Genomic DNA, 23,633 nt, shown 5'->3' with positions numbered 1-23,633 from the left:
ACATGCAAAAATAAAAAGAAAAAAAGAAAAAAAAGAAAAAAAAACAACCAACCCAACAAAAGCATGCAGTGAGGGCGACTTGGATCTCTTTAGTAAATGTCTTTTGTTGGTATATGAATGTAAACACAGGAAGATGGGTATTATTTGGCAGGAAAATATTTGTGAACAGAACCCAACCACAGGAGAAACAATAGCCTGTCTTTTGGCTGTACTTTAAGAAAGCATTTCCTATGTCTTTGATTTGTATTATGTTCATGAAAAAAATGTGTATATTTTTGCATTCAAAATAATATCAAGCATGACACTGAATCTCCCCAGCTGGGACATCCATGGTGATTGTGAATATTGCTCACCTAACTATGCCAAAAAGAGGCAGGTTATGTTTTTCCTGGGAGATAAGTTGAAAAGTAATAATTCTTTTTTTGGATATACAGAGCCTTACATAGAAAATCTACAGTAACAGCTAATGGGGGAGGCTTTGAAAACAAAACTGTGAGTGGAATTCTTGAGTGGAAATGAACAGACTGAGAATTACATGTTGCATTCCTTTTTAACATCTTACTAGCAGCAGGACCCTTTCTTCATGCATAACTTCTGTGCTTTGGGTAGATATGTGTAGCAATCTGAAACTAGCAAGCCTTTTAATAGTGCATTCCTGAAGATAGGCAGAAGGTCTCACGTTATTTAGGAAATACAAAAATTCTATGGCGGAAAGATGAAAAGTTTCTGACTTTCAGTAGAATTCAGATGATGGCAATGTTTTAGGAATATTTATGCAGACAGTATGTGTTTTGTGTAAATAAATAGACTGACTCGCCTATTTTTTGTGCTAGTGAATTCACAAAGATCCTAAAGAACTGACTGTTAAACTGTGAAGTCAAAATCCTCTTTTCTCGTAAATGCGTTAGAATACTTCCAGAGATGTTTTGGATGGACTTTTCTTTTGATGTATCATTCAGTGAAGTGAAAAACAGCACATTTTATCTTGTAAAGAATCATAGAATTGCTTATGTTGGAAGGAACCACTTGAAATTATCTCCACGGATGGAGATTGCACAACTTCTCTGTAGTGTTTGACTGCTCTATTATAGTAAAGGGTTCTCTTGTGTTCAGGTTGAGTTTTACGTCTCGTCATTTTGCCCACTGCCTCTTGTTCTGCCAGTGGGTTCCCCTGAGAAGAGTCTGACTCACTAATCTTCATTTGCTCCCATCAGATATTTGTACACATTGATAAAACGAGAGTTGAGGAGTGTTGTTTCACAATGAGTTGAGCTACACACATTGGGTGTGTTCCTTTGCCAGCACTAACAACCATGTGGCTATGTAAAGAATACACAAACTAATCCTCTTTCCTAAAGCTTTAGGTATAGCTTTATTTTCTGTCAGACTGTGAAATTACTCTTGGATAATTTCAATTTACTTGACATAAAAAGTTCATCAAACGTGTCTTTCCAAACTTCATGCATGTAAGTTAGTGCTGCCCACTTTCCCTCCTTTTTAAAATTATAATCAATATGGAAACAAACATATTCACACTTCCTCTTCCTGCCTATTTCTGCTAAAACTTTTACTACTGTTCAGTTCTGTTGTTCTTTCCAGTCCATTGTGTACATCGTGGATGATATTGTTGACAAAGCAGAGTAGGGATTGTGGAATATGAAATGCCACCTGAAAAGAGATGGATTGTGTTTGTTAAATTGATGCTCAAGCTATGCCACAGCCAATGTTTCCCTCTCTTCTTTTGGAAGGCACCAAACCACTGACTTCAACCTACTTGAAAACTCATTTCAGCAGGAGTCACAGTTATCTGCTGATGTGAAGAGGAGATGTTTCTCAAGGAAGCTTTTATCTAAGATGTAGGGCTATGCATTGATGGCAGTGGTGGCTACTGTGGTTCAGTTTGTCAGTTTGACCTGGTCCTTTCTGAGCCCACAAGTCCAGAGTAATTTCACAAGCAAATCTTGTATGCTGTGTGGATTGTTTAAGCTACGTTACAATACAGCTCATCTCTTTGCAAAAGTATGTATTGTCTCTCATCAGGATGAGTCTGATCCTGTAAAGTTTGGGGAATAATAGATAATGTAATGCATCACGGATGAATCAGCTGCATATGGAGAAGAATTATGTCATTGTGGCAATGAAGCAGAGAGTAAAGGAGGAAAGATCTATCTCCAGACAGATCAGTATTTACCTCTGAAGTGAATACTTCTGTCAAGAGCTCAGGCTTTATGTCCAGATGCCTTTTGGAGGTGTTAGTTCTGTAGCATGTAGAGTCTGAACTAACATGCTGTGACCACAAGGCTGTATGAAGAGAGAGGACGTAATAGGCAGAGGGTGATTTGTGGAAGTGGTAGTGCTAAGGAGCAGTCAGATAACCACTCTGTTTCTGGCTTAAACATTATTCAGTCACTGGGAGGAGGCGATTGCACAGTTAGCTAATATATAAGCTGCCTTATTTCTGTTCCTGAAAATTCAGTGTGATGACCGTTTGTTGTTTGGAACAGTGTGCTAGTTTTTGCAAAGACATCAAGAGCAACAAAGCTTCTGATGAAGGCAAACGCAAAAAGATCATTTTTGACTTTCCTTTTCTGTTTAACCAAAATTAATCTTTCAAAATACATTAAAGATAAAAATGTAAAATGTACATTTGTTTTGAAGGAGCAACAGTTACTCTTCATTCTGTTTTCTCTTAGAGATGCATCTGAAATGCTACTTCAGCTGACACTAGCAGATTTGCCATAGTTGATGTTATCTGGCATTTTCTAGTTTTTGAAACTGGTGGATTCATAAATTGGCATTTATCTTTTTTTTTTTTTAAGCTGACTGTAAAATTGTAGAATAAGATTACTTGTTCTATAGAATGATTTTAGCTTTTTGCTCATAGAAAAGAGTTAAAAATGTAAAAAGAATAGAGCTCCTTATAAAGGATAGAGCTACTTAGAGAAGATTCTTCAGACACTTCAGACAGAGTTTTTCCTGATGCTAGACTTGTGTTTTGTTGTCTTTGAAACCTACCCAATTTTATAGAAGTTGCAGCCTTTTGGGAAATTTCAGTTTGCATGTTCTTGGTAGCTGTTTGTTAGTTTGGAAGTTAAATCATCCAAGAATTTTTTGGCTACAACAAGAATGTGATCCATTGATCCCTCCAGGATCAATGCATTTGGAATCGTACAGAACTTTGCTTGCAGGTGTTCTTCCTGGCAGCAGGTCAGTAAGTAAAAATTTTCCCCCACTAGTATGAAGGCAAGATAAAGCAGCTGACAGGAGTACAGTAAGCTAACAATTATGCTGTTTTAATTTAGTACTGCAGTGTATTATGCTAGACCATAGCATTCTCTGTCTTTTCAGAATTAGATTTCAAAATCTGAAATGTTCTTACATTTCTATTTTAATAGGTAATTCACTGCTATCAGTATCTTCCAAGCCAAATATTTTTATTTTATTGTATTTCAGTTTTTAACATCATTGTCTTATAGGATTTTTGTCATCTCTTCCTAGGGATCCCATTAGTAGCAACAGGAGCTTACTGTAATACAGGTTTCACTGTGTTTCTGTTAGGCATAAGAAGCTACTTCAGGAAACAAAGCAGAAACAGTAACTGGTAACTTGTAAGTTGGTATTTGTTTTCTAGGCACTACTCGAAATAATAACATAAGAACTGAAACAACTTGAAAGGGCCAGGTTCAGACTCTGCTGTATGAAATACTGAAACACAAATAACCTGTAATTTCTATCTTTAGCTTCTGAAAAGAGAAGAGTCATTTTTTGGCAGCGGAGTGTACTAGATTAATTTTTCCATTCTTGAATGTGAGTAAGGCAAGTTTCCATTTTGTACTCCGTTAAAACAAGCTCCGACACTTTGTGTTGAGGTACTGCACATTTCAATAGCTAGACGGGCTCAGGCAGCTTGTCAAAGCTCCATAAGCTCTCTGCTTATGGCTTGCAGAAAGAAAGCTAGATTTTCATTTCTCCTTCCATTCAACAGGAGTCTCTTTCATGTCTGAAAATTGAAAACGCATGTTTTTCAGTGTGGTGCATGGATGTGTGTGTGCCCTCTGGCACACCTGTTTCTAATTTCCTGACTTGAAAGCATCTTCCATCAAAAGAAGCAAAAAAACAATTTCTTTCTGACACGCTGCTCAGAGGCCCTTGCTTCGCAGAAGGCCTTCCTTTCGATTGCCATCTTGGTTCCATTGGTAGGACATTATAAGATGCAGAGCACACATTGTCTGGGATGTTCGACTTATATTGTGCTGGGTTCTTTCCCCTCTTGTTGTGGTTGTTTTAAGCATTAAAAATCCACTTGAGAAGTCACTATGTTGAGGGAAAAGCAGTAATTTAATCCATCATTTCTTACATGATGCTGAAATTAAAAACTAAATTCTACAGCAAGTTAACATTTTTATAATCTCCGAGTTAGTTAAAGTGTTAGTGCTAGGTTAGCTGTGCTAATTGGAATATTGTAGCTCAGATTTCTAATCTTCAAGATATTATTTGGTGTAAAATAGTATCAAATTGACAACCTTGAAAATCACTAATTTGACTGTGAAAGTTGTGTAGGCTAACTAGTGGTTTACTACAGCTAACTACTAAATGTCAATTAGGAAAGAAAAGTACCAACTTTTAAGCACTACCTTTTGTATTACTGACTTGTCTGTTTTCTCAGTTCAGTGACTGATGCTTTCACAAACATCTGGGTTATCTCCACAGCTACTGTCCTGCCGTATGTACCTGTCCAAGGGTATGCTATTGAAATGCATTGGTTTAGTTTACTGACAAGCTAAATAGAATGAAGCTTTCCAAGAGGCTTAAAGCAAGTGCTTCAAGTAGCACTTGAAGTGCAAAAAAACTTAGCTTGGTTCTACCACTTAATTCATACACTTATAAAAGTTGACTTTGCTAAGCATTGTTCATTTTGACGTGTGACTGGTGAAGCACTAAAAATGTGAATCAAAGTATATGCTTCTATGTAACTTCATAAAGTATAATGAAAAAAGGCAGATCTTTAAATGGGTTAATAATTCACCTTAATACCTGCTAAAGTATGTAACTCTGACATATTTCTTGTCTTGTGTGTATATTGACATTGAGTACCAAAAACATGCTGTATAGAGAATTGCCTGCTATTGGAATTATGAATGAAGTGGAAAAATTGTTGTCATTTGTCAGTGTAGTAACAGGCTTCCATGATTGGTTCCCATCTTTTATTTTTCTGCAGAACAGCATGTATCTCACTTGTTGCACACCACAGTACAATGTAACAGGTACTTCTGGTTTGCTTGATCTGTGATTCACTGATCAGCAACATCTGCTTCATGGCTATGGAGTGCAGGAAGGACCATCTTGCTGTGCTCTGGGCTCGTTGGGAGCTTTGTGTTTTTCTGTGTTTTTTTTGGCTGAGGTAGTAACTTGAGAGAACTACTGATACATACACAAATGCTAAATTATAATAAGTTAACAGAAGAAAGAGATACTGTGGAGAAAAAAGGAGGCTATAGATTCTCTGATTGTTCTTGTGGGGATCTTGTATGAATCAGTGAGGAATGCCTAAGCAGGAAAAGTGGTGTTCTCAGAGATGACACATTTTAATACTCACAGAAAAGGGAAGTAATATTTAATGTCTGGTCAGCTTTACAGTTTAAGAGAAACACTACATCAGAAGCTGTTCTATGGCACGATCCAAGATGGTCTGTCTCTGAAAATCAGTTCTGTTGCTTTTCGTATCACGTCCAGGGGTAAAGCAATTTTCAGACAGGATTAGAAACTTCTAAGTGTGAGATATAACTTAATGAAGCAGGGTTGGATATGGTTTGTTTGTTTCTTTGAGTTTTCAGATCTTTTGGTTTAAGTGTGAAGTAAGTGTTACACCTGTTGTGCACTGTCCCTCTTTGATTCCTATATCGTAGTAGACTGTTCCTGACATGACTTTGGAGCCTTTAGGAATCTGTTTTTTAAATTCATTTCCTCTTAACCCAAGGGGCTAGGAACTTGCATTAAAACACTATTCTTTATCTGTCTTTTGATTTATTTATTCCTTTATCCCAACAGAATTTTGCACACTTTGCCTAGAGTAATCCTGAAGAATAACAACTTGCACATGCAAACATGGACAACAGAAGGTGACATGGTGTTTGAACAATATTACTGTGTTAGGAAAATACTTTGATTACTACATGAAACAGATTTTCTTTGAGAAGCACTAGGGTAACTCAGTATGTTTTTCCAGATAGTCATCTCCATTTGACTCACTCCTGTGTGAAGCTTTACAGAAACTTTAGTCTGTCCTACAAATTGTTTCCCTCTAAGATGCAATGAGCCTTAGGTTACCTAAGAAGTCATCATCCTGACTGGGAAGGGATAATAAAATGATTTAGTCTCTGTTTACAGAAAAGTTACTAAAACAAGCGTAGTTGAACTTCGGTGCAGAATTGAAAGTTCTTAGAGAATCCCTGTTGGTTTGATTTCAGTGTAATTTTGTGAAGAACTCTGGAGTGTAGGAAGACGCATAATTAAAGGTTGCATAATGTGAGATATTTAAGCAAATGAAGCAGACTTGCATTTCCACTAGCATATGTGCATGATTTGGGAAGCTCTGTCGCTGTCTTGGTTCAAGTTAATATAAGCCTTTCTCAAGTTGGCTCACACTGGTGCTGGTTAGGTTACAAGTGAATGAAGTTATAAATGTGAGCCCACAGTTTGTATTGTATGTTATAAATCAGGTTTAGACTGCTGTAATTCTTATGCATTCATTTTGTGTTTAGCCATAGCGTAATCTGCAGTATTTTCCCAGTTTAAGACAACAGAGACGTCTTGGTCTGCTGAACTTGTAGACAGTTCACACTGATGTATTTGGTTCTAACTTAAGAGGAAGTGCAATTCTATCGTGATAACTATGATAATTATTTTTCCTAACCTTTATCTGTTCTGAGTATGGGAAGCACTACTTACTTACTTCTGTTGTTCAAAAATAGATGTTCCTACTTTAAAAACTGAAGGAAGAAATTTTTCCTTTTAAAAATTGGAGTTGGGGATATTGTTTTCATTAGTTATCTGTCCCTCCAGATTGCTGGCATGTGATGTGCTGAAAGATTTTTACTTGCATTGCCAGCAGCAGTCTGTAAGTTTACTGCCTTGTAGGTTGACATGAATACAACAACAAAAAAAAATCACTTTGTCTGTGGGGATGTAGAGATGTGTGATGTGTTAGTAGAATTGCAAGGCTGCTTTCCTTGTGGTTCATCCTGGATCACATCAGTGGGCTGCAGCTGTTCTTAGCCCATCTGAAGTTTTCCATCTCTCTAATTTCTTTTTGTAGCTGACTTGATGTTTTGGGAACTCTTCAATAAACTCATTCTCTTGGGGTAAAATAAGATAATACATCATGCTAGAAACTGCCCATTGTCTTTTTGATGCCGATTGAGGAATTAGTTAAATTCTGAAGTGGTAACATCTGTTTTTATTACTACTTAGAGATGCATAATCTTGCTCTTATTTTTGTTTCTCATTTGGTTGATTCAACTCCAAGCCCCATGCTTCTTACCTTAAATTGAGTGTAAATCTTATCTGTAAAGGTGTTAACAAATGTTGATTGAGAAAAAGTCGACTTGCTAGCTTTTTACTGGAATATATCCTTATTTAGCTTCTTTCTTTACAGCTAAACTTCATAATAATATGTTTTATTCATTATAAAAAAAAAATTAAAAAAGCTGTGTTGTCATCTACGGGCAAAATACATCAAACAGCTTTTGCATGTTCTTGATGCATTAACTTGCCTTCAATAAATACGAGATAACTCTCAGTTGTGTTGTGGACAAAAGTTTACCAGGGGCAATGAACTGACAGACTCTCCATTAAGTGGTGTTGAAGACACTATTGTGTGATCCTCTTGAAGATAATATCCTAGCCAGGACACTTTTCTCAATAACTAGAGAGTTTGGCAGTCTCTGTGAAAACGTTTTCCTCTTGTGCTCTCAAGAATTGTCTGCCTTTGCTATGTAATTGCTATAGTATTTTAGCTCTTTCATTTTCCTCTAAATTTATAACTGCCTTATACTTAATCTGTTTGCTATACAAAGAATTTTTGGTCTTTCTGTAGTGCCAGTTTCATGTAGATTCAATGCCAGAGTACCCCACTTCAAACAGTTCAGTGTAATTTAATTCTGTTGACTAGGAGACACTGCCCATTTGAAGGAGGGCATAATTGAAGTCTAAGGTGGGAATTTGATGATGGAAAATGCAAGATTTTGGGATGTGTAGCCAAAATTTTTCTGCAGTCTGATCTCTGTGCTTTTTCAGTGACTTCTAATGCTCCAGATAGTAAATAAATCTAATAAAGCTCCAGAAGGGCCTTTTTTGTTCTTTTTTTTTTTTTTATCATGGAAATGTTGGGGGTGTGAAAGAATCATTTTTGGTGTTTGTTTTTTTTTTCTTGATATTTTAGCAGTTCTGAGCAACTCCTTCTGCCCTTTAGGGGAAGGATATAATTAAGTGCCAAGTTACCAGGAAGATTCCTAGAGAAGATTGCTGTGTTAACTGGGTCATAGAAGCACTGGCAAGAACAAGAAGCCAGTGGGAGCTCCAAGAGTCGGTGCTAAACCTGCCTGTGAGTGTTTATGCAGCGGTGTGTCCAAAGCCATCAGTACTCCACACTCAGAACATTGGGAAGCACAGAGATGAGGCACGCAGCTGGCTGCAGAATAGGCAGCTTGGATTGGATTTATTTGTTCTATCTTTGTGCCAGATATAGGCTGTCTTCATCCAGACTCGCTCAGTTTCCTCTGTTCAGGGCTTGTTCATGCTTCCAGTAAAGCGAAAGGTACCCATGGAGACTGAGCTGCTTTTGTCTTGAGCCAGCCTAGGTCCAGTGCTTCACCAGCTCTGACTCTGTGCTACGTGAAAGAAATAAGGTGACTTCCAGCCATAGACTGTCTCTGGGAACTGTGTAGTGCATCTGTGTAGCTCTACACCTGAGCTAGTGCGACCAACTAGATTAGAGCTATGTTGGTTTTTTTTGTTGTTTGTTTGTTTATGGAGACAGATCGTGCTTGCATCCTTGTGGTTACTGGGGAATTGGCTAGAAACATATAGGGGTAATTGGGAATTGACTGTATTTGACTTCTACGTATTCTGCTTCACATGTTCTGCTACCTAACTGGCTTTCGGTCATAATATACTTTGATGTTGCACATCTGATCAAACTGCAGTCACCTCATTATAGTTTATTAAAACCATTGTCATATCACAGCAGGTAGTTTTTTTTCTCACTGGATTGTGTGTTTGATTTTAACTGGCACTTGGCACTAGCTGCTTCATCTACTGTCTTGTCACTGAGTGGGTGACTTCGTGAGTGGGAAGCACAGCAATAGAATGACTTCTGTCTGTATCTTGAAGGTATCACCAATGCATTTCCACATCCAGGAAGACTTTTATCTAATAAACATTCACTGTACCAATTGAGCATTGACAGCAGCTCTCTGTCCTGAAGAATGTTGCTGGAATGGAAAATAGCATGGCAGAAAAACAGCAGACATGAAAGTGCTCCTACATAGTAGCAGTAATGACTGAGTAGTTTTCCTCATGGGCAAGTTTCATTTTTCAGTTCCTTTAAGATAAGCCTTTGGAAATGATACGAATTTTTACTAATATTCAAATGAGGAGATACACTGACAAAACAACACGCTGTATATAGGTTCACTTATTCCTTTGCTGACAGAAGACTGAATCAGACGGACTGGATCATGCAAAGGAGTTGTTGTGGCATTCACTAAAGATGTTCTTGATTTAAAGATGTCATTTTTACAAGATTAATCCTTTAAAAATATTTATTGCACACACCCAAGGATCATTCCTGTGAGAATGACTAGTGAGTGGGTTGACAGAGGTTGCAGGATCCGGATGAAGATGACAACCCAGAGGCAGTTTTATTGTTTCTTCCCTGTGAATTTAACCTTTTTTTGGTTTGTGTCTTTGTGCAGTAGAAACTTCAGGAAAGCTGCAGGGGAAACTGCTGGTGTAATTGAACTTTCTGGTGACTCAGTATCATTCTCTTAAAAAATAATAAAAAAATTGCAGATACCTGTCATATGCACCTTTTATTTTTTCGCTTGTGATGTTGTATAATGATAGAGTATTTTCATAGTACAACCTATATTTTGACTATTCCTAAACTTTATATTTGCCTAGGTTGTGGAGAGCACCTTGTCCGAACCATACTGGCCAGAGAATGTTCTTGTGCTTTGCAAACAGAAGATGCCCACCAAGCTCTCCTAGAGACTATGCAAAACAAGTTTATTGGTAAGTATCTGGTACTAATTGCCTAAGCATTTCACAACATTGCTCAAAATGCAATTAACCCTATTAAATAAAGGTAGCATGCTTATTTTTGTGATTTCTCTTGAAACCTTATGTGGTTGGCTTCAGATTTAGCATTGTGTTACGTTTTAACAATGTTAAATCGAAGTACAGAAGAATGTCTTAGGAAACCTAAAGGAAAGCCCTTGGAAATTTTTCAATTGATATGTGAGTCAGAGAATAACCGGAGAGGTTTGGAAGAAGAATTTCCTGTCTGAATCATTGGCTGTGGTGTGCAATTGCATGCTTCAGAGGTGGTTCAGCAGCGTTAATAAAAATTGTTCATCACGTTAACCCTTTTAAATATAGCAGACCTCAAAACCCCTGCAGGTTCTAATTGAATAGACAGATTCTGGTTTGTGATGTACATTATGAAATTGACTTCATCGTTTTCATTCTGACAGTGTTATGTTTGACTATTAGAGAAAGAGCTGTCTTCACACTAGAAGGCTGTGCTTAACAGTCTGCTGCTGTACTGCAGTCATTTTTAGGTGCTGTGAAAATGCAGAATTTTAGTATTTTTTTCTAAATATACTATAATCGAAGTAGCACAAATCTAACTTTTTAATTTGATCACTTATTCCACTGCAGGAAATCAGGAATCTATCAGCACAGAGTATCAGGAATTTATGACTAAGAGGTCTTCAGAAATGAGACCTGATAGTGTCACCAATTAGTGACTCTGCAGGTACTATATGCAAGTGACCTGCCTTCAGGAGCACCAGGTTTTTGGTCTCCATACTCTCTAAACTTGCTGTGCTGTTATAGCAAACCAGAATAAAACATGCATTTAGAATATCCTAATTTCCTTTCATTTTAACAAACACAGACATGTGAGCACTAACAACAGGTACTAATAAAATACTTCTTAATAGCATTCCATAGAAATTGGCTGATAAAAGATGGAGAAGTTCGAGAACTGTTTAGTCAAGGTTCTTTTTTCAAGTTGCTGTGAGTCTTTTTTTCTCCTTTTGAATGCATTTTGAATATACTTTGCATCAGTTTGCTTAGCACATATTTTCATTTTAAATGCGAACTGGCTGTTATGTGATATATGAATTATTTTCTTTGATGAAAATATTTATACTGGACTTTAGAACATATTGAATGTTGCTTAGCTTTTTTGCTATACCTGAAACTATCAATTACAGAGAAAGAGGAGCTGGACAGACAGAGATACTGGGCTAACAGTGCAATATCGTGTTGCCTTGGGAAAACAGACTTAAAACAACAAAACAAGAAGTTGTGGGAAGTGACAAGTGGGAGAGGCAGGATCAAATTCATGCTTTATGTGGTAGGCAAGCTTGAGGAAAAGTGTTTTATAATTCCTCTTTGTAATTTCTTATGCTAGTTAACTATGGGTGTTATTTCTATTTTCAAAACTTGTCATTGCAGGATTTTGTTATCCATCAGTAGGGATATGTATTACGTTTTTCTCAGTGGTGTTTCAGGGTAGCATTGAAATGAAAAAAAAGGGATTCAGCTTGAATTCTGTGTTCTGATTAGAAAAAAGAAATCTAGTTTGCCCTCAGCTGTCCTGTGAATGAAGACTGATTAAGAAGGCTTCAAAATCCATATACATTCGTTGTTTATCTGTAACATGTTTACATGCACATTTGTAGCAAATTGGGCAATTTTGAGGGACTTTGCAGTTTTGAAAATGTAATGCAAAGTCACATCATGCTAATAGAATGCAAGAGCTGAAAAAATACATAGCACATCAAACATTGGGTAGTAAATAGTTTGTTGTTTTGGGTTTTTTTTTCCTGTCAATGTCCATAGATGTCGACGTATTATTTCTTGCCTCAAGATGTGTGGCATGATTCAGAATTACTTACCATTCCTAAACAATAAAATGAGGTGAAACAATGTACTAGCCTGCTTGCTAATGGCATGGATTCTTTCCTTGATAGTCTTTTCTAAAGCCCTATTTTGTGGCATTGTCAAGATTTATCCAGAATTATGATGGACCAAGGCCAAAAAAAATTAATAGCTCTAACAAAGCAGAGCCGGAATGTTTTGTCAGAAGTTAGAACTTGTGTTACTTGTACTGGAGGGAGGAACAGCTGATTTTGGCAGTTGTCATCAGATTGGTGCTTCCTGTTTACAGAACTCTTCAAATCTCCACAGAGTCCTGGGAATCCTTCCAGCTAGGGAATGCCTGGCTTAAACAGTGAGTGCTGTTTAAACAGCAGGTGATGAACAAATTAATGGCAGATGTGCTTGTCTCATCCTTTCTCAGGGCCAACTTGCTATGAATGATGCTCAATTGATGGTTAGAACAGTGGTGGGAGAAATTAAATTTCAGCTGCTTCTAAGTTGAGTGGGCTTGATGTCTTCTGTAGGAGAATGCTAAAGCCGTTGAAGAATGGTGCTCTGTAAACAGAAATATCTTCCATACAGAAGAACAGAGGATTTTGTTACTCATCATTCCTTTCAAATATGGCCAAGTTTGTGGAATGTAGACTTAGAGTAAATGTTTGTGTCATCTCACTGGCGGGAAATCTAGGCTTTTAGCAATGGCAGCGTTTCTACTTTAAAGTTTCTTATAAGGTTTTGGAAAGTAATGAGCTAAAATACATGGGTGGACCCTGATATTTGTTCTTCCTTTAGAAGAAAAGTCCTAATCTGTTCTTGTACTTATAAGCAGTACTTCAGTTCTCAGATGAGCAGTGTCTACAGGAAGGTTATAACACCATGGTGACACTGAAACTTTCCCTTTTAGAAGTCTTGAGCCAAACGCCTCCCTTGGGGGAAGGAGCTTGGACAGTTAGGAATCAGAGAGCATAGATTTCCCAATTACGAGTTTAGCTGACAGGCTGAAAAATGTTTGTGCGTAAACTGTTGCTAGAGTGGCAGCGACTGTTGTTACAGTGTTGTTATTGCTTTGTACTGAGATGCTGCATCACTCTAAGCATGGTAGTATCCTCCAGAAAGCAGAAGCAGCGTGCTATGGAAGCATTAATATTCCTTATCTCTGTGATACAGAGAAAGATTTGAGAAAAGAATGAAGTGATCCTGAAGTTTCATGTAGCATATTTCATCCACTGCAAGGTTAAGATTTCAAGTTTGTGTGTGATGGCAGACATGCAATTGAGCTCTGCTCAATGCTTATCAATGCAATAAAACCCTCTAAAAAACTACCACTACGTGTTTGTGTTACACTCAGCTTTGTCTAGGCCCTGTCTGTGCTTCTCCTTTGTAAGAGCGCTGGGCTTTTTTGGATAGCAGTATCCCCTTATATTTAACTTCTTAAAATCTTGCTTGTAAAGTTTAAAGTAGGGATGCTTTCCCTTGCAGCTTCTTTAAAAATTTTAAACTGAAGTTTTAAATTCTTATTATCATAAAATAGAAAATCTATGGATTCAGACAGCTTGTGCTTGAATATTTCACAAATGACACTGCATTAAAGTAAAAGCTGGCTTAGTTTAGTGCTCAAGTATTCCTCCAATCTTTATTTAAGTTGTTAGCTTGATACATAGTGTGATACATAGCGGAAGCACAGACGAGGGGCAGTGATGTAGGTGAAATATGGACCTAAGAAAATCTGAATTTCACTCATGTTGTGAAAGAAGCACAAGAAGATACAGAACTGTTTAGTTGGAGGATGCTACAGCACTTAATTGGTTCCACCACTCCGCGTTCAATGTTCACAGTAAAGTTCTGAAGACTTTGAACGCTAATGTAAACAGGGAAGCTGGTCATGGTTTCTGTGCTATAGAAGACTATGAATAGCAGACATCTGATGAACAACTGGTTAGTCCTTCAGCTGGATAACTGTAAAGAAAACACTTCTTATACTTCTAAATATCAGATCTGTGCTAGACTGTGTCTGTCTAGTAGCTTCAAATCAGGAAGCAGCACCGGGTCAGAAATGATTAGCACGTGTTGGTCGTATCCTAAAAATACATTTGTATGGTTTGGACTAAGTGCTCTTCAGTTTGGAAGGTGCTTATGTGTAAAATTTCTTTGCATTGCTTCAGCCCAGTTCTGAGGCTGAAACTGGGTCTTGGTGTTCAGCTATGGTTGCTCTTCCAGAACGTGATGGAATCAGTGAGCTGCTGTGAAGGTATTTGCTTCTTTTTAAGAGCCTGTTATTGCAGATTAATAACATACAAAATATATAACTAAAAACATGGAAAGCACCATGTGTCAGTAATAACAGAATAGTTGAGCTTCAAAGGAGCTCTGATCTGTAAAACATAATTTTGTGATTCAAGGGGGTGAGAATTAAAATATCTTTTTATTCGGTTGGTTTTTACTACCCCTTCTCTCAGGTGTGACCAGTAAGAGCTTGCATTATTTTCTAATGCCCTGCTACAAGTTTTGCTTTGGATTTTTCTTGCCAAAATCTTCAGTGTTACACCAGTATAAATGAAAATGGAACAGTGAATTTCATTTGCGCTGATACTGCCCATGTTTTTGTAGCTTTGTGATTAGCAAGCTATGAGATCAATCATTGCAATTAAAAATATTTTTGAGTAGTAGGCATATTTTGTTTTCACTGATTTTTTTAATTGTTTAGCAAGATCTGTCATTCTTAAGAGTACAGAGGGAGAAAAACTCATGTAGAAACACAGAAGTCAGATCACTTTTCCCTTCTAATGTGACACCGTGATGGCTTTCACATACATGAAAGTTGCTCAGTTTCAGCTTTCACCTTTCTATTTAGAAACAAATTTGTTTTTTTTTTTAATACATACATACATACATACATATATATATATATGAAAAATGCCATTATCAACATCATTGTTGTTAATATTATTATTATTTTACAAAAGTCTGCTCTATTCGTCCTGTTTCTTGAAGGCTCGGCCATAATAAAATCATTTTTAGAAGTGAATTAATGACATATGTTCATAATGTTTGAATTCACAGTGTTTTGAGAGTACTCAAATTATTTCCTGTGTACACTGCATTAATTGTATTTAGAAGTGAAGTACAATACTGTATTTCTACCATTATTTTCAGAAGCTTGCTAATGGATGTACATCTTTCATTAATATATTTGAACCCCTCTTTTTAAAAGAAATTGCTTTAATTGGAAAATAAAATACATTCTGTTTTAAAGAATGTACAACTCAGCATGTATTTGGTTTGGCTTAGATCTGATTTTAAGGGAGGAGAAGCAGTCTCTCTGAATTTACTGTTGTGTAGAACGCTGTGATGCTGTTACTGTAGGCAACTGCTTTTTGCTGTCACTAGTTAGAGGTTGATGGGCCACAACTTAGCTAGTGCAGGAACGGAGGCACCTTCCTTGTTGCTGTTGCTTTGCTCTGAGGTGGTTCAGCTGAAATTGCTGGTGAAAGCAGCTGGAATGGGTGAGGGAGCAGCCGTGGGATTTGTTTCCACCTGTATGAGAGAGAGAATGCATCCCATCATCCTTGCTCTGACTGCACAGTACAAACTTGCTTTTTGGAAATATGTGACCAGGATCTATTTTGGCTGCAGTGCAAGTGCTTGGTTAATTTTGCAGCTCTACACATTTTAAGTCATGCATAAATAATGCCATTGTTTTCCTATTTAAAACTATAGGAATCTCATTTCATATTACTAACCAGAAAAAGAATACTTAGACTTGATTCAGCTAACTTTAAAACTTTTTCCAGCTTCTGATAGAATATTTTTATGTCTTATGTCTTAAATTAACAGCAGAAAAGCCACTTGAAAAAGTAGACATTTCTGCTAATATTTATAAAGCAGTAAGAAAGATTGTGTGTAGCAGTTGGATTGTATCTCTCTACAGAGTACTTTGAATTGGGAAAAAATGAATAAATTATGAAAGTAACCCAAATTTGCTTGATTTTTTTCACATGTGGCCATCTTTATATTAATTACAGAACAAAAAGAAATAGAAGTTGAGGCATGATTTTTTTTTCTGCTTGACAATCCATTTCTTGTTATTATAACTCCCTTAGTCCAAGAACAAATGGGTTTGCACACAAATGTAACTTCCAATTCTTATTTATTCAGTGTAGCTTTTTTTCCCTTTCTGATCACTCTTACATTGTGCCATGAGTCATTTACTTTGTAGAACTGTGTTTTTTTGCATTCTATTTAAAAAATGTTATAAAGCAGAATTCCTAAGTGTTAGTATCTGATTTCAGGTACTGTAATTTGAGTCTGGAATGATGCCAGAAAGTCAATGAAAATGTGATGTATGAACCATACATATTGGTACTCTCTATATTTGGAGTCTTAGAAAACAACTTCTGGTTGATGTGTAGCCAGCTTCCATGATGTATCTTCAAAGTCATGAAGCTTTGTTTGTGCCTTTGTCTGTTAGGCGTGGGGGGTCTTGAAGGTTCACATGCAGTATCCTTGATTTCAGTACACAGAATACGATTTCCTGTCAGTAATACATTTCTAAAGATTATAAATGGATAATGTCACTGAGAATTAAAATCTAAAGAGGATAGATGCATCTGAAACTAGAGAAATGGAGCAAGTTTGGGAGGTATTCTTTAGAATTAATGGAAGATTTCTATAGCCCAACAGTTGAACTTAAGTTTCTAAGATGTGCCTCCGACTGTTCTGAATCTGACATGAAAAGGTAAATTATTTGCTTTTGAATTGCCTGTGCTAAAGTGAAAAATTGTGATCTACATTAGATTGGTTTGCCAGAAAGAGAGCGTTGATACAGTTTCACTGATGTCAGGTTTGGAAGGGGGGCTTCAGTGAACTCACTGGGTCTTACAGAGCAGCCTGAGGTTGGAGTGTCTCATGGCACGGGCTGGCCATCTTTTGCACTTTCCTCTCGTGTGAGAGATATTTGATCTGACATTAATGTTAATGTGCTGAGAATTTGTGACTTGCCCTAGAATCCAGACTGAATTCTAGATTTCAAGTTTGGGATGTTCAGATTTGCAATGTCTGCAGAAAAATGTAGCAGCAACAGAAAAAGTTCATGGCATATAATTTTTCTGTAATTCGAAGTTCTGCATTGTTTCCATCTACAGATAAGAGAGAGTGTAAAGCTGCTCAGAAAGTGGTGAGCAAAGTTAATTGCTACTTAAGTTTCAGATATTCTTTCTTGCATGAGTCTGTTTTCTATTCTGCTTTGAATGAAATAAAGAATATTCAGGCTTTCACTCTAAGGCTGCCATGGGATTTTTGGCCTTTATGTAATGCAAGACTAGGTTTTTGTGAACCATTAAACCTATGTAGAAAGTTACTCATTAAAAAAAAATGAAGTTGCTTTTGTAAAAGCAGCGGTTGGCCTCGACAGTCTTTTCAATCATTAGTGATAATATTAAATGAACTGATTAAACAATTAACTAATTAAAGAAAAGAATCCTACTGCAAATAATTATTGATCACAATTTTGTCCAGGTTCACCTTTCCTTGCCAGTGAAGATGGTGTACTTGGAGGTGTGATAGTTCTTCGGTCTTGCAGGTGTTCAGCAGAACCTGAATTATCACAGGAGAAGCCAACTTTACTAGGTAATATTTCCTTACTCATTGTTGCTTGAGGTTTGGTGCTAAATCAAGGTAAAAGATTAAACAAAACTCGTTGAATGTTTGCTGTTGTTTAGAAGCCACAGGAATAAAAATGCATACAAATTGTTTAAGATTGTAAAACCTTAGAAAGTAAAATAATAATATATGCCTTGTTTGTCCTCGAAAATTGTGGAGAAGAGCACTCTGTCTGATCTGTTAATATAGTTGAATCCCTCTGAGACCATGGCATAGAAATAATGGTTGCTTGAGGTGGCAGGATATGCTCTGCAAACAATCTTATTTTCAGCTAGGGATAATGCATATGCTCATTTATTGCTTCGCAGTGGCTCAGTGTCAAACATGTGACCTAAAGTTTTATTTTTTCTTCCTCTTTTCAGAATGAAACATGAATATGCAGAGAATAGATTTAAAATTCAGAAGGAAAATAGTTTTATAGCTAGAAATTGTTTTTGTTATGCCTAGGAAAATCTCTTCAGATAAGCTGCAGTTCTGTTTGCTTACACACATAACAAGACTACTTCTTTGTATTGTGATGAGTGGAAAACTGCTTTGCCTCCATTAATAGCTGACTGGATAAAAAAGCTCTGAGCCTTTCAGCCCTATATATCCCTGAAAAAAAAAGATACTTACCCATCTCACCGCTTTACAGCAGAACAAGTGTACTGTAGGAAACAGGTAGTTTTCCTTAGTAGAGAAATAGCTAGGAAACTGACCTCTGTTAGAGTCAGTTACTACTAGCAGAGGTGGGTGGAAATATGGCCCAGAAGCAGTAAAGTCCATGAATTATTTTGGCATGCCACTCATACCATGTGCTTTCCTGTGGTGCTCCCCAAATGTGGGCATCTATGTCCAGCTGTACCATGTGTTTATGTATTTGGTCGTGTGAGCATTTAATTATGTACACAACTGGGATGAAACCTTCTTCCTTTAGTTTAATCCTCTTCTCTTGTTTCCTCAAGTGCTTCCTGAATAGCTGTCACAACCATTACAGCTTTGAGGTAGCTGTCGTATCTTTTAGGATCTGATATGACAAATTTGATCACCTAATTTGACTTTGTGTATTAAGGCTTGTCTTTGCATCTCATCTGGTAATTCTTGAACCGCATAATTTCTTTTTAATTGATAGGATACTCTAGAGAGACACCTCTGTTTTAATTCTTTACTACTTTTATCCCACTGAAACTCTGCAGCGCAGCCATATACTCTAGTATGTAATCTTGCTCAAGACAGCAAGTAGTGTTCATGATTCTCAATCCAGCAATCGACGTTGATTTGCACTTTATGTGTTTAATAAACACAACTTCCATAAGAGTTTCAGGTACATTTGTTTGGTTTTTGCAAAAACCCAGAGATTTGCAAGATGAATCTTTATTTTTCACTTAATACTGCTGGGATAGTGGTGGTGAACAGCAAAGGGACTTTTGAAATCTTGAATGAGAAAAGAATTAGGAAATTGATTTTGTATGTTAAATTTTTTGGAGTTATTACTTAAACAGCTTGTCTTTTTGAAAAAGTAGACTGTTAAGTAGTTCTGCTATTGTCTTTCAATTATTGGAAAGAAAAGATGGTCTCATGCTGACTCTTGAATCAGGACATGGGGTTGCTAAACATGCAGAGAATGTTGCAAGTTTGATTTACAGTTTTCAAATTTAAGAATGACATGATTATGCCGTTATTAATCTAGTGGAAAGAATCCCACCACATAAATTCTACATTTAAAAAGGAGTTTGGAAAATGACAATGCAAGCCTAATTAAACAAGAACAAATAAAATCAGCCTTTAATTTCTTATGCTTGGAAGTGAAAGTAATATTTTTCTATTTAATGTTTGACTTTGATGTAAGAAAAGATGTTCCTATTAAGGAAGACAGAGTATTTTCCCTCAAATTTTATAAGGAAAATCCCCATACATTGCAAATTAAAACTGTTGATTTTTTTTTTCATTTTCCACTGAAAGAAAAATCTCATAGTACAGCTTATATGTAGTTATTTTTTGGTGTGCAGAAATTTCTGCCTTTTAATGTATAATTAAATGTATAATTTATATATATATATAAAAAACATATATATGTATATATATGTTACATATTATATATACATATTATATATACATATTATATATACATATTATATATACATATAATAATGTACAGTAATTAAATTAATGTACTGCTTACGTTGTTTTAATTGCAGATAAGTTGTGTAATACATAAGAACTTGGTGTACAAAGTAATGAAATCATTTGTTTCCATTGCATGAATTTTTTTTTCCTATTTTTTAAACTATTGAAATAAATTTCAAGAAAGAAATTTATTAAATAGTTGAAAATGATTGAAATGTTCTCAAAGAATTAAGTATGTAATGTAGGATCTTACTGCAATGCAATTGCTTTTAATAAATAGCTAGTCACGTTGCAGGCTAGTGTATGGTACCTTTGGTGAACAATGCAGAAGGAAAACAAATCTTTAAAATGTAGAAGAATGTGTCTAGAGTTACTAAAGACAAAGGAATACTTTGAGTTGAATACAGGCAGTTGGCCTGAAATGTTGCTTAGCTTCTCAAAATTAAAAGGTGAATTTAATTTTGTCTGCAAAAAATAAATGCTTTAATTGACAGTTGAATCTTCAGGGTGTTAGGGAAGAATTGACCGTGTGAAACACAGTTACACTGCACTGAATACATGTCACTGAAAATTTTTGGATAAACTTCGGTAATATCAGTTGTGAATGTATTACAGGGAAGCAAATAACATACCTAAATGAAGTTCATTTTTCTTTTGTCATGATATCTACAGAATGAGTCTGTCAGAATCTGCAAGTCTACTGGCATTGTCAGAAATTAATGTTCTACTAATGGTTAATTGCTATGCAAGGAAAAATGTCTCAAAGGATGAGCATAGTCAGCATGCTATGACCTTCGTCAATCATACTAAAGGAATGTGAGGAATATTAAGGAATTACATTTTGAACAATATCTAAGTACACTTTTTAGGTTACAGAAGTCCTATAATAAAATATGTGAAAATAGCTTTTCAAAGCATCTTACTTAATTTTTGTAAGACTTCTTTATAAAGCTCCAGTCGATGAGACCTAAACATATGAATAATGTGCTTTCCATTGGAATTTTTTAGGGTATGTGTGCATGTATGTGTCAGAGAACTAAAGATTGCTGTAAAGGGTTGTTTAAAAGACTGGTAAAGGAGGCCACTTTCAAAGATCAGAAAAATAATTTCTGGATTAACATGCATTAACAGGACATATTGCCAGTGCTTAGTTTTCTAAATCATTATCACTACAAACACAGAACTGTTGGTCTTCAACATTGTGTTCTAAATGAGCAGTGAGTATGCAGTTGATGCTATATACAGCTGGTGCTGGAGGTCAGGGTGATCAGACTTGGTCTTGTTTCGGAAGATTCTGTCATGTTAAATTACAGCTTGTAAGCTTTTTTGTGACACTTTGCATTTTTCATTGTAGTGGAATTTCTGTGGAGCCATACAACAGAGAGCATGTGTGTAGGATACATGTCTGCACAGGATGGCAAAGCTAAGGTAAGACTTGAAGAATAGGTTGTAATACAGTAAGAATGAGTGCAGAAGTTAAGGAGAATCTATGTAGGAAATATGTTTAAAAAAAAATTGTCTTGAAGAGAAGGAAAAAGTAATGGGTGCAGAAGAAATTCAGTGTATCTACGGCTGGAGCATTGTGATTCCGTTTTTTAATTACAGCAATTAACAATGATGTATGTATTATGTCAGTTTATATTTGAATAATTTTATCTGTCTGATTTGGTTATACTTATTGGATAGTACAGCATTTTTTTGTGAGCATGTCATTCTCCAAATACAGGAATTGAACCGCTAAGAACATAGGGAGAGGATACTAAAAAGAGGCTTTGAGCTGGTTCCTATAACTATTTCCCTTTTTTTTTTTTTTTTTGAATGAGAATTGAAACTGAGTTTAGCTGTTGAAACTGGAAAAATCATAAACATCAAACAGTAGAGATTAACCAAGGAGGATAGGAGCAAAGTCTGCTTTGGAATACAGCACTGAATGGAGAAAAAAAGGCAGGTACTACCATGTACCAATTAGAATATGTAAGAGAGATGTTTGGACAATGAGAATCATCGTGGGGGAAGCTGCAAATGGAGACATAATCATTTCCATAGTCATCTATAACGTATGACAATTTAAGGCTGACAGTGGACAATCAGAGCCAGTTAAAGGAAGTGACAAAAGTGGGGAAAGAGCCAGTGTAGAAGATGGCTCAATGTTAAAGTAACGGCAGAGTTTATGTATTTTCTGCAATACTTACATGTATTTAAATAGGAGATGACTGCCAAGACTTTGATACCAGCAGATAAGAGTAAGAAAGGCTTCCAGCATTCTGAAGTGAGAATTTGAAGAAGGGTTAATTTTAAAGCCTGGAAGAGAGAAGAATTTGAGGTCCTCGATTTTGTTGGCTCTCTCCAGATGTAGGTATTTCTTGTGTCACTAGGGAGCAAAGTTTAGTCATTGGCAGTAAAGGGGGAGAGGACTCTGAAACTCAAATCTTTCTCTGTTTTTGTTTGGCTTTTTGGGGGGCTAGGGGATGCTGTATTTCATTTGAGATATAACTTTAATGGAGAATGTGAGTGAAATAATAATTACAGTAATAGAAAAAAATGTACAAAAAATTGACATCATAATTTTACACACCAGAAATGGTGTAACTGCTGGCTGGAGCATTGGGAACAGATGTCTGACTTGAGGAGTGAAAGGTAATTTCTTTTTTTTTAATATAAGAATGCCCCAGAAGGAGAATGAAGGTAAAAAGCTGGTAAAGGAAATGTTGGTAGAGGTGTTAGTGAAGTATTCTCTTTCATTATGTATGTCAAGTTATTTCTAGTTGAATATAGCGTGTTCTCACTTATTCTCTTAATATTGGTTTTACATTTTATTGGAAAAGAATCCAAACTCAAAGACTGAACTAGACTGAACTAAGTAAAACTAATGCAAGCTGAGCTGTGGATGTTTTAGTATTCAATAGTAAATTTAAAAGTTGTTATATTGTGTTCACAGTGGAAGAAGGAGAATTTCTAGAATGCACAGTGTTAGATTATCACAGTGTGCATACCTGCTTCTAGCTTACACTGGAAGGCTCAAAAGCTGCTTCTAAGGAAATGTTATTATTTCTTCCTGGTAGTGTCATTCTTATTAATTAATAAATGCTAAATGTGAAATCTATCTGGTAATGAGTACTAGCATGACAGTACCATGCCCAGAGATGTTTTCCTACTCACAGTTGCAACATTTGACATCTGGTGCACATTGTTTTCATACTGCTGGTAAATTCTCCAGCTGGTAATCTTGATTGTGCTGACAGACACAGCTGCTCCTCTTGGTTCACTTTTAAATTATGCTTTTGACCTTCATTGAAGAGTTAATCCCCCTCCCTTTCTTCCTCCTTTGAGTCTGTGGCCACAAATGCTTTCCAGAGAAAAACCACAAATGCTTTTGCTGCTGACTTCTATTGATCAAAAAAGTCTTCTGTCATAAAAGCTGGAATTTTTGTTCTGCTACAACTAGGGCTAAGTTATAGATGGAAAACTGGGTTTGAAATAGAACACAATGTAATGTAAGTTAAAGAAATATATATATAATCTTTTTTCTTTAATAGAGTAACTGCTTTGGTACAGTTAATGTTGAGTGCTTGCTGTGGAAAAAAATAATGGTATAAAAATAGAAGTATAAGATACCACTTGCTTGTGAGTACCATAGCAAAATCATCAGACAGCAGCTTGCACAGAAACATGTTGCTTTCCTATTTTTCTATGGAGGT

At 36.2% G+C, this 23,633-nt stretch overlaps 1 protein-coding gene across 9 annotated transcripts in view; it reads left to right on the top strand.

The window, feature by feature from the left end:
- Positions 1-23,633, top strand: part of TASP1 (taspase 1) — a 74,243-nt gene that overhangs the window by 40,860 nt on the left and 9,750 nt on the right. For 6 of the 9 annotated variants that reach the window (XM_048936044.1, XM_048936045.1, XM_048936047.1 and 3 more), the window contains 4 exons: positions 10,183-10,293; positions 17,686-17,796; positions 21,290-21,363; positions 22,514-22,572. In XM_048936044.1, the coding sequence (XP_048792001.1) occupies positions 10,183-10,293; positions 17,686-17,796; positions 21,290-21,363; positions 22,514-22,572 (355 nt within the window). The remainder of the gene's footprint in view (positions 1-10,182; positions 10,294-17,685; positions 17,797-21,289; positions 21,364-22,513; positions 22,573-23,633) is intronic. The other 3 variants (XM_048936049.1, XM_048936046.1, XM_048936051.1) reach the window with 1 other exon arrangement.

Source organism: Lagopus muta, chromosome 2 (genome assembly GCF_023343835.1).
Source record: "Lagopus muta isolate bLagMut1 chromosome 2, bLagMut1 primary, whole genome shotgun sequence".
NCBI lineage: Eukaryota > Metazoa > Chordata > Aves > Galliformes > Phasianidae > Lagopus > Lagopus muta.
The sequence above is the reverse complement of the archived record's forward strand: the minus strand, read 5'-3'. Positions and strand labels throughout refer to the sequence as shown.